This window comes from Myodes glareolus, chromosome 9 (assembly GCF_982192425.1).
Source record: "Myodes glareolus chromosome 9, mMyoGla1.1, whole genome shotgun sequence".
In the NCBI taxonomy this organism is placed as follows: domain Eukaryota; kingdom Metazoa; phylum Chordata; class Mammalia; order Rodentia; family Cricetidae; genus Myodes; species Myodes glareolus.
In genome coordinates, this window is record NC_142034.1 from 17,975,385 (window position 1) to 17,986,575 (window position 11,191).

The 11,191-nt window shown below is 50.5% G+C and overlaps 1 protein-coding gene across 2 annotated transcripts; it reads right to left on the reverse strand.

Moving 5' to 3' along the window:
* Positions 1-280: 280 nt before the first annotated feature.
* On the reverse strand, positions 281-10,327 carry Myl4 (myosin light chain 4). Of its 2 annotated transcripts, XM_048445933.3 has the most exons (8): positions 10,194-10,327; positions 9,797-9,956; positions 6,722-6,749; positions 2,950-3,099; positions 2,556-2,729; positions 2,003-2,080; positions 1,262-1,306; positions 281-410 (listed from the first exon to the last, which is right to left on the reverse strand). In XM_048445933.3, the coding sequence occupies exons 2-7, from the start codon at positions 9,923-9,925 to the stop codon at positions 1,278-1,280; spliced, it is 588 nt and encodes a 195-aa protein (XP_048301890.1). In that variant the 5' UTR covers positions 9,926-9,956; positions 10,194-10,327; the 3' UTR covers positions 281-410; positions 1,262-1,277. The 2 variants fall into 2 exon arrangements, with proteins under 2 accessions (XP_048301890.1, XP_085552047.1); XM_085695921.2 differs by lacking the exon at positions 10,194-10,327 and having other exon boundaries at positions 9,797-10,073.
* Between the last annotated feature and the right edge of the window lie 864 nt (positions 10,328-11,191).

Sequence of the window (11,191 nt, forward strand, 5' to 3'; positions counted from 1 at the left end):
GTAAGGGATCCTGACAGCCCCAGGTGTCCTTTTTCCCACCTTTGACTTAAGGGTGAAAAAGTAGAGAAGGAACTTTGGAAGGAGCTGCAGGCTCCTCAAGGGCCTCTTGCTCACATATCTGATACGATTTCTAGATCCTTGACCTTACGTTCTCGTCTCCCTGCTCCCAGATCCAACCCATTTCTCAAGAACATGAGGCCTCCGGTGACATTGTCACACATGCACACACAAATGAACTCCATCAATGGGTTTTAAAAAGCAGTCGAGGGATTGGCGAGACTCGGTGCTAGGCTGTTTATTTACAGGGAAGGCCGTAGATCTGAGAGGTTGTGGAGCTGTGATGTGGTGTGAGTCCAAGACTCTGTGACAGCCATCACGGGTCCCTCGTTCGCTCACCCAGGACCAAGCACCTGAAGAAAAAAAAACGTGCTAGATGAAGAGAGATTGTCACCCTGCCGCATCCCATGCCCTTCACAGCCCCACATCATGGGGAGGGCCCTACACCAAGGGACTGAAGTAAAGGACATAAGTCACTTGGGGTGTCACACCCCAAGAACCTGTGCTGGGACCGGGCCTCAGAGACCTAGGGGGAGGCAAGGGGGCAGAACAGCAAAGGTCAAAGCAGGACATGTCCTGGTTGGCTTTTTTGTTTTGGGTTTTGCTGTTGTTGTTTTGCCTGCATGAGTTGTCTGAGAAAAAGAACCTCAGTTGAGAAAATGCCTTTATCAAAGTGCCTGTAGGTGAGTTTGTAGGGATTTTTGTTGTTGTTTTGTTTTGTTTGTTTATTTTTTACTAATGATTGTTGTGGGAAGTCCTAGTCCACTAGGGGAAGTGCCACTCTGGACACCCCTGGACACGCCTAAACTATGTAAGAAAGCAGGACGAGCAAGCCAGGAGGAGCAAGCCAGTAAGCAGCACCCCTCCATGGCCTTTGCTTCAGTTCCTGCCTCCAGGTTCCTGCGCATCAAGTTCCTGCCCTGGCTCCTTCAGTGATGGAGTATGACCTGAGAGTTGTCAGCTGAATAAACCCTCTCCTCCCCAAGCTGCATCTGGGTGTGGTGTTTACCTCAGCAATAGAACTGCTAACTACGACAACGCAAAAGACAAAGGGCAGGGGGCTGGGCAGGAGAGGAATGGGGCTAGACCCAGCACCCAGCTGGTAGCCCCAGGCTGCCCTCCTATCTTGGTTCCACAGACCTGGCACAGAAGACTTCTGGGGCATATGACGTAGAAAAGACCTTGAGGAAGAGACAGAACTCACCCTTGAGAAATCTTCTCTACCCAGACATGATGTGCTTGACAAAGGCTAGGAAAGAAATCGAGAATCAGCCATGCAAAGTGTCCCTCGGAGCTCCGCCCTCCTCTCCGCTGCTTCCTGTCCCCACACTTCCAGCCTTGCCATGCCCTTCCCACAGGTGATAATGCTCTTACTGGAGGGTCCGTGGAGAGGACAGAAGAGGGGAAAGACCTAAACTCTGCTATGTGTCCCCTCTGTGCTGACGTTAGACAGATGACATGAACGACATCATCACTATAGAGTCCCACAACTTACAAAAATGGGTCAGCATGCCCCCCTATTTGAGGCTCAGAGACGGCAAGTGACTTGATCAAAGTCACACATGTGGTTTATCACAAGGTCCTGGGCCAATAAAGTGTTTGTCACAGAAGCCTGATGACCTGAGTCCAGTCCCTCGGAACCAAGGGCAGAAGGAAGTACTGATTCCTGAAAATTATCTTCTGACCTCTGAACGTGTGTACCCATACCAAAATCATATCATACATATATACACGCAAAACAATAATAACAATAAATATATATTTTAACACCCCTTCCGTTATATCAGATATTCACTCCCAAGATGGCAAAAAAAAAAAGCCCAAATGAGAATTTGCCACAACCCATCCAAGACTCACATCCTGTAGCCTCTGGGCTGGCCAGTCCCATCCCATCCCCCATCACTCTCTTATCCTGGGCATCTTGGGAAGCTAGAAAGGATCATACCTTCATAATTGATGCAGCCATTGGCATCCTCCTGCCCAGACAACAGCTGCTCCACCTCTGCCTCGCTCATCTTCTCCCCTGGGGGTGTGGGAATGGGGTTGTAATGACAAGGGGCAAAGAAAGGGAAAGAAAAGAAAAAAACACTCAAAAGGCTTAGAGTACCCCCTGGATCTGAAAAATGGCTAATGCCAAGCCTTGGCAAAGACTCAGGAAGGTAAGGCTCAAGTCTCTCAGGGCCCAGCACTAGTGGCGAAGGTAAGGGAAGAAGGCCCGAGTCCACAGCAGGCCTCAGGAGTAACTGCTGCTCTGCCAACTGTTCTCTCCCACCCCTGGTGCTTACTGGGCAAACCCAGTTCCTGGGGTAGGTGGGCGGGGCGGGGGGAGTCCCACAGAGGCGGGGGGGGGGGGCGGCCCCATAGAGGCCAGGAAACAGGCCCTGGATTCGAATTTGCCGGATCCAGGGACCCTTAGACAAGCCCCATCCTATGCCACTTGGCCCCTCTTATCCGTCAGCTACTTTCAGGCGGTTGTCATCTCTGCCCAGCTGACGTACCCAGCGTAGCAAGGACGTGCCGGAGCTCCGCCCCCATCACCGTGCCGTTGCTTTCCTTGTCAAAGACGCGCAGCCCCTCCACGAAGTCCTCATAGGTGCCCTGCTCCTTGTTGCGGGAGATGTGCTGCAGGATGGGCAGGAACGTCTCGAAATCCAGGGTCTTGGAACTCATCTCTGCACGGGCGGACAGAGAACACCACTTAAGTAGATACTCCGGGGAGGAGAGAGCCAAGAAGCCTTCCCAGCCCTGACACACCCAGGGCTTAGGGTGAGACATGCCATCGGTGACAGGCAGAGTCACAGAGATAAGCCAACAGAATTGGAGGCGGGGAAAAAGGATCCATGTAACTTGGCACTGGGTCCAATTATTAGACCATTTTGATCCCACACTAACCTTCAGGCTTGGGTTTGCCCAAAAGACGCAGCACCTCTGCGTTGGTGGGGTTCTGGCCCAGGGCCCGCAGCACGTCCCCACACTGCCCATAGGTGATCTTCATCTCTCCAGTTGGAGTCCGGTCAAACAACGAAAAGGCCTCTTTGAACTCTGTAGAGAGACACGCAGCTATGGCCTCCTGCCCCGAGAGAAGGCAGTGACTGTGGCTTGCTCCCTGGAGTAGTTAAAGAATGTAGCAGTTCCCTCGAGCCATTGTTCCAGGCTGTCCTGGAAGCGCTTTTACCTCATCTTCTGGACAAGCAAAGTCACCTGGGGACCCCATGACCTAACCTAGCACTGATCTCTGGCTCCCTTCTCCCTGTCAGTTAGAAAATTGCTAGTTCCCTGTTTCTCCCCACTCCACATCCTTCCCTGGTAGAAGCAAGTCTCTTATCCCCGCCAGGAATGAGGCTTCCCAGATTTTCAGTTTGGCTCTGCCTAGAAAAGTAGAAAAGCCAGGCCGGTCTCAGTTCCCTCCTGCACTATCCCTGTCACTGTGAGGTGGCAGGACACGGACACAGCTTATAAAGTGATAAGACCTTTTAAAAGTCAACTATTATCAGTACTGCTTGTTCCCAACTGCAAGAGTCAGTCAAGGTGACATTGGGGCCACAGTCAGATCACACCAGGCCTGCCACTGATCCACCAGTGGGTTTTGGTCAAATGACACTTCTGTGGGTCCTCTGGTTCTTAGCTGTAGGAGAGGACACAGTGTTCGCCTGCCTGTATGGCTGGTGGGATCTGCAGAGAGCAGACTAAGGTGGCTCCCATGTCTCCTGCCTCTGGGGCTAACTCAGTACAAAAGAGACCTGACACACTGAACAGGTGTCTAAAGGGAAGGCCAAATTAAGATACCCCAGGGTCCTTTGTAAATAGACTTACTTCTTCATCAGTTTGTTTTGTGTTTTGAGACAAGGTCTCATGTAGCCCAGGCTGACCCCAAATGTGCTAGTAGCAGAGGATAACCTGGTACCGCTGATCCTCCTGCCTCCGCCTCCCAAGTGCCAGGATTATAGAGATGTGGCACCGTGTCTGGCTAATTCTCCATCAATATGGATTCAGTTACTTTATTAATATAATGTGAACTGGTAGTGACCCTGAAGTCACCTCAGGCCATTGATAAAGAAGTGGACAACCACAAGTGACAGCAGTAACTAACGGGGCAGCAAAGAGTCCCACAGCAGAAGCCCTGTTCTAGAAGAATATGCAAATCTGGTCGGGGAAATCAGAGCAGCTGTCAACAGCTGGAAACTGGTTCCAATGGGGTTAAAGCAGATCAACAGCGAGTTACTGTAGAGGGACAGGTGACTACTCTAGATCCTTTCCAGGTACCTAGAACCGCTTGCTTCCTTATAGGCTGCATATGAATTACTTACAAATTTTTCTACCGTCAACACAGAGTACCTCAGGCTTACTTACAACTCTTCCTGATGAGGATCCCACATGAAAACATTAATGCTTGGAATTACTACTAGGAATAACAGAGCCATTGGTGCAGGAACAACCCTACCAAGGGACAGCACACAGTGGTAATGAGGTAGCTGCCCCCTGAGACAAGGAGCCCCATGGTAGAAGCCCTGTTCTAAAAGGTTGTGCAGATCTGGCAAGGGGTCAGAGAAGAAGTCAACAGTTGGAGGTTGGTTTCTATGTGGGAAAGGGTATAAGGAAATTGGAGCCATAGCACCCAGAAAATGCAAAGCTTAGAAGAACATGGTAACTAGCTCCAGATAGATGAAGGATGAACGTAGACAGATGCTGAATTGTCACAAGACTTTCGAAATGGGCAGAACCAAATAGCCTCGCTTTGAATAAAACAAAATTAGGTTTTATGGAAGTGACGCCTGGCTAGAGAGATGGCTCAGTGGTTAAGAGTGCTTAATGCTCTATCAGACACGATTTAAAACCCAACACCCACATCGGGCAGCTCACAAAAGCCTGTAAATCCAGCTCCAGGAGATCTGATGCCTGCTCTGACCTCCATGAGAGCATATGTAAACACACATAAATAAAACGAACCAGGAAGACAAGGCGTGGGAGGGCAAACACAGTATGGCTCATCGTGGAAGAGCTGGCGACAATAAAGGAGTCTCCTGATTCCCCAAGAATGCTCTTTTCACTATAACACAACTAAACCATCAGTTGGGCTTTGGGGATATGGCTCAGGCAGGAAAAAACCTGCCTGGCATGGACGAAGTCCTGGGTTCAATCCCAGCACCACATAAACCAGGTGTGGTCATACACACTTAGAACCCCAGCATTTGGGAGGTGCAGACGGGAGAATCAGAAGCATAAGGCTATTGTCAGTCAAAAGGGAATTTGCAGCCAGTCTAAGTTAATTAAGACCCTGTCTTAAGAGAGAGAGGAGGGGGAGAGAGAAAGAGAAGGGAGGGAGGGAGGGAGGGAGGGAGGGAAAGAAAGAAAAAGGAAGGAAGGCAGGAAGGAAGAAAATCACTCCCTAGCTACAGCTTCACCAAAAAGCAAATGAAGAGACAACAGGGATGGAACTTTAAGAAGAAGCCTTCGTAACCCCTGGGGACCTTGCGGGAGAGTAGAACTCAGGCAGCTGTCTTGGCGAGCCTCCACCACGATTCCCGTGGGAAACGAGACACTAATTATTGAGTGAGTTTCCAGTCCACTCTGGTGCCATGGGGTTGACGTACTACAGATGTGTGCATTTAACTAGAAAGCACTAAGAATTCCACAGCGTCTGCAAAACCGTCGCCTGACAGTGAGTCTCCACGGCCTACGACAGAAACAGATTCCTGTCACCAGCCTTAAAACACATGTGCCGGTTTTCTCATGCTCTGTGTGTGAGTAACTGATACAGCTTTCTTCGAGGGAAACTGACAAGAACTGTCATTAACCTTACAACTCAAATGCAGACATCTTTCACCGGGAGACCACTGGAGAAAAGATGCTAATGCCCCCTCCATGGAGACAGCATGAAGGGCTCTCTGATTATTCAAGTACATCCTTGTGTATCTTTTTTTAATTGCATGGTTATGGGTGTGCAGGCGCTGAAGTTACAGGTGGTTGTAAACTGCTCTGGGAAATGAACTCAGGTCCTCTGCAAAAACAGAACACACTTCTAACCACTGAGCCATCTCTCCAGCCCCTTGAGATTTATCCTAAAGTTGCATTGACTGACGATTTATATTAAGATTGGGAAAACCTCAATTGTCTCTGTTGAAAAATAAGAAGAGTTGGTGACAGAGACCACAGATGGACCAAGTACCTACAAGTCACTCCTGGCCCTGCCACCAGGGAGGATATATATTGCAGACTTTCTTCATTATGAAGGAGGGAGAGCCCATTAGCTAAGAAGTGTTTCCAGTATCAAGAACAGAAAGAAGGGTTTCCAGATATCCTGACAGATTGGGGGCGGGGAGTGGAGGGGCGGGGTAAAGACAGCAGCATCAACTGTATCTCAACCACTCTGAAAGGGCAGCTAAAAACAAAGGTCTAGAGTAAGATACCCAGATTCACATCCTGGACCCACCACTGCTGGCCCCGTGAGAATGGACAAGACACCCAAAGTCTCTGAGCCTCATTTTTACTACCTGTGAAACAGCGGCAGTGATAGTTACTATACCTCACTTGAAGAATCAAGTGACTTGATCCATTTAAAGCACCTAGGGCCTAGCGGGACTGCTGGGATAACAAGAGTGTTGCCACAAGGACCCCTACTCCTTCTCTGGAAAGCGCAAGAGAACACAGAGTCATTGACACTCACCTTCGATCTGGTCAGCACTGAAGTCTATCTGTAGGGAAAGAAACACAGGAGTGAGGGCGGGGACTGCTGATGGCTTCCAAAGGGGAGTCTGGTCACCTCCAGCAGGCCACTGATGAAGAGGGAAGGACACCGGACTGAGTGTAAGCCAGTCTCCTGATGAATGGGCCAAAGCTGGAAATCTATGGCATAGTGCACCCTTCAGGGCTCTCTCAGAACAGAGAATGGAAGGGAGAAGGGGTGGAGCTGGCGAAATGGTTCCACAATTAAGAGCCATCGCTGCCCTTGGAGATGAGCCAAGTTCAGTTCCTAGCACCACATGACGGCTCACACCATCTGAAACTCCAGCTCCAGGGGTTCCAATGCTCTCTTCGGGACTCCATGGGCAACAGACACGCACATGGTACACATACATACATGTGGACAAGAGAGTCATACACATAAATGAATCTTAATAAGAAATCACCACCAAGAGGAAACGAAAGAGAAGTTAGCTACCTACACAGTCCCAGCGCCTACAGTGACCCATGTTACAGTTCCTTGGGGTCTACAGCAACTTCCTTCTCACCCTAGACAGCCACGGACAAGCTGCTCTCCCTATCACCCCCAGGAGCCCCCTAGTTCACAATGCCCTGACTAGATGTGCCTCCTCTGGCTTTGGTGCTCAGTGCTGCTCATTCTGGGGGACCCCTCCCCACCTCACTGATTGAAGCCTTCCCTTCCCCCACCCCACACCATCTTCCTCCCAGGCACTCTAGTGAGTTCCAGGTGCCTGGTTCTTTGTCCCTGCCTATCTGTGCCTGTTTCATTAAAACCAGGTCCCTATCCTCCCTCCGCGCCCAGGGTGGTAGAGACTTTTATAATCACTAAAGTGTTTGGTATATAGTAGGTACTCAAAAATAGCGTGTTGAATGAAGAAATGGATTTGAGGTGCCCACCCCCCAACACACATGGTTGTGCCCAGGTGGGAAGTTCTGGAAAATTAACTGAGATGACCGAGCATGAGTCGTCGTTTTAACAATTCTGGATGTCAGTTCAATGTCTTTTCCCACTCTGCTCTGCCCTGGCCTTCCATTCCCTAGTGGTGCTGGGTGCCACCCCTGAGGCATTTCATGTGCCACCAAGCCATGTCCCACCTCTTCTTCCAGAACTGACACCACAGGGGCTCAGCTGGGAAACTATAGCCGAGAGTAGTGTTGCCAAGTGTGGAGGTAAATGAGGCAAAGCAAGGTCTACACTAACCCTCCAGGGGAGAGACAGCTTGCCTTGCTTTATGATGCTTTCTGTTCCAGGACTAGACACACACACACACACACACACACACACACACACACACGCACTCAGCCTGACCGCGTGGTCACCATGACACAATGGGCTCAGGTTTGCCTCTGCTCCCATTGCAGTCAAGGGATCTTAAACAAAGGAACTAGGCGATATGTGAGTGAGCAGGGAATGGCTCCCTGAGTGACAGCTCAAAGTGGGAGAGCTCATTTGATGTCACTGGGAAGTTGTCCGGACAACAGGCGCCAAATATGGAGTTTAATCAGACAAATCAGAAATAAAGGCAAGGGGGGGTTCCTGGGTGCACGGATGCTCAGCTTTAGGGAAGACAGATGATGCTGGAAGCCCCCAGGTATTATGGGGTCTTTCACTACTCTCGGTTTCCCCACAAGGAGCCACACAACCAAGTCTAGGCATGGAGTAACTTCCTTCATCCCTTTGACAAGTCAATCCTGCCAACCCCCTGGGAGGGCTAACAGGATCTTGACTCCCTCTATGCAGTACTGTCTGAAGTCTCTGATGTGAGCTCCGTCCTGAGAAGACTATGGAGGCCCACACAGCTAGAGCCTTGGGTTCAGGGTCTCTGCCTGTGTGTCCCAGAACCTTGTCCGGTACTTCTCACCTCCCCCCAGCCTTGTCCTGTGAGATCCCCTAGGGGGCCCACCACTCCAGACCTGCTATTAATAGCTCTTCACATCAGAAGCCACTTGACGGCTCCCAACCTGGTGCCAAGTCTTCAAACTGTTCCTCTCTAGAAGCTTCAGACCCCACTCCTTCCCAGGCCCAACCCTTCCTGGTTCATTCCTTCAGCAGCTGGGACAGATGGCTGGGAGGCCTAAAATGATGGAGTCAGTCTACAGGGGCTCATACCAATTCCAGAGAGGGGCAGGGAGGGAGGTAGTTACCAGCCAGATGAAGGGAGCAAGACAAAGCAGGACATAAAACTGAAAGACTAAAGAAAGCAGGCCCAGCTTCCTACCCAGGGTAGAGAAGTCTCAGCCAGGAGTGAGTGTCAGCCTGTGGCCTCGAAAGAGTGGCCCACCAGTGTAAGGGAAAGAAAAAGGGAAGGCCCCAGGCTGCTCCTGTCTTCTCTGCCTCTCTTTCCCAACAGTGTATTTATGGTGAAGGTTCCCACATTCCGGCACACAAGCGGACCCCACTGGCTGCTCACACCCCACCCCCAGCTATACCACTAGTTCCTAGTACGTGTCTATTTTTCATAAACATACTCCACCTCTCGGGGCTAGAAGAATAATTTAACCATTAAGAGCAGTAGCTGTTTTTCCAGAGGACCGAGGTTTGGTCCTCACCACCCAAATGACGTCTCACAATCTGTAACTCCAGTTCTGAAGGACCCAATGCCCTCTTCTGGCCGTAGGCACTGAGTACATGTGTTACACAGACATCCATGTTGGTAAAACACTCACACAGAGAGAATAAAATAATAGATTGTTAAAGATATATTCATCTTCCACTTTAGGTAAAGGCTGATTTTTGCTTCACCATGGTTTCCCCACGCGATGTTTCACAAAAGCTGGCTGGTTGCATCTACCACCATTTTGGATTCTGCTCCGCTAATCAGGAGTGGTCTGACATCTGTGCACAGAGCAACAACCCATCGCTCAAACAATGTCTCTGAGTCTAGTTCTGGTTCTACTGGCCCTTGGAGCTATGGCATAGGGCACGGATGCCATGGTCCTCACGTCTGTCTGGCCTGAGAGAAACAGATCCCTCAGCAACAGAGAGAATAGGAGCCCGTCCTCTCTACCCATACCCGATGGACTGGGGTTCACTCACCTTCACACTCTTGGGGTCAAAGGCAGAGTCCTTGGAGGGCTCAGGAGCTGGGGCAGGGGCTGGAGCAGCGGCAGCAGCTGCGGCTGGCTTGGCAGCCTCCTTCTTAGGTTCAGGCTTCTTGGGAGGCATGTTGTCTTGGGCGCTCCAGTGGAGGTGGGACCTAAAAAGGAAGCAAAAGAGGAGAGGTCGCCCCTGAGAGAGAAGAGGGAAGACTGGAAGGCCTCCCCCTGCTTTTATCCTGGGCAGGAGCCCCCACAGAGGGGCCGGGTAAGAGCGAGGGCAACGGCTGCTGGCTATAAAAGGAAGAAACAGCAGCAGGGCACAGCTGACATCTCAGTATTGTCACCAGTTTGGGGCCACCAGTTCCCTCTTCACCCCCCCCCCCCCATACACACACCTCACTCCTCACAGCCTGCACCTCTGGAGCAGATGGATTCTTCCCTGCCAATTGGTGGAAACCAGAGAGGGGGCAGGAAAACAGACCCTCTCTTAAGTGCCGGAGTGGTCAGAGAGAGATGAGCTGACCTGAGCTGTTGATAACCCTCACACATAGTCCAGGGTGACTGAGGCTTTTTTTAGCCCCTCCTGAGCAGAGGCAGCCCACTACACATTCCTTTGAAGCCAAGAGCTTTTAAGCTGAGAGCCCCAGTCTCTGCCCTAGAGGCTCAACTGGCCAGGCATGGAGCCCCGAGGCAACAGCTGGTCCAGCCAGCCCTGTTGTCCCTACTCTCCCAACCCACAGGGCGAAACCCTGCATTGTCCAGGGCAGGCATCCGGAAACTCCACAGACTTCAACTCCCTAGATCCACCCTCCACCCGCAGTTGTTCATTTAGCAAGTATTGCACATTTGCGCCCCAGGGGGATCTGGGTAAGAAACAGAGATATGGCAAAGTCCGGAGGCTAGAGATTAGAAACCTCAAGATCTAGTGTTTGCTCTGTCTCTAACTCATTATGCGCCACTGGAGGGTGTGTGTGTGTGTGTGTGTGTGTGTGTGTGTGTGTTCCCCGAGTATTAATAGTATCTACCTTTTAGGGTTATGGAAGATTTAATGAGATAGTATAGGAATAGAATCCAGTAGTACCTGGTGCATAGTAAGCAACACACACACACACACACACACACACACTACAGTTAAAATAACTTGGCCAAGGTCACTCAAATAATTAGCCGTGATCTGGGATCAGAAGACAGGTATATCTGATTCTAATGTGTATAGTTGAATAATTTATATTACAGTCTCATTTATATGAAAAAGAAACATGGGGTGGAGGTGACATCAGAAAGGGCAGGATGAAAATAGGGCAGAGTGATGCCCACCTGTCATCCTGACTCTCGGGAGACGGGAACACAAGGACCGTGAGTTTGAGGCCAGACTAGGTTATGTAGCCAGATC

Excerpts from the sequence above, each read along its gene's own strand:
- Myl4 (XM_048445933.3), bottom strand. The coding sequence starts at position 9,925 with ATGCCTCCCAAGAAGCCTGAACCTAAGAAGGAGGCTGCCAAGCCAGCC. Across the intron at positions 2,730-2,949 it reads GGGCAAACCCAAGCCTGAAG|AGATGAGTTCCAAGACCCTG; the intron begins GTTAGTGTGGGA and ends CCGCCCGTGCAG. Across the intron at positions 1,307-2,002 it reads TGGCTGCATCAATTATGAAG|CCTTTGTCAAGCACATCATG; the intron begins GTATGATCCTTT and ends TTTCTTTCCTAG.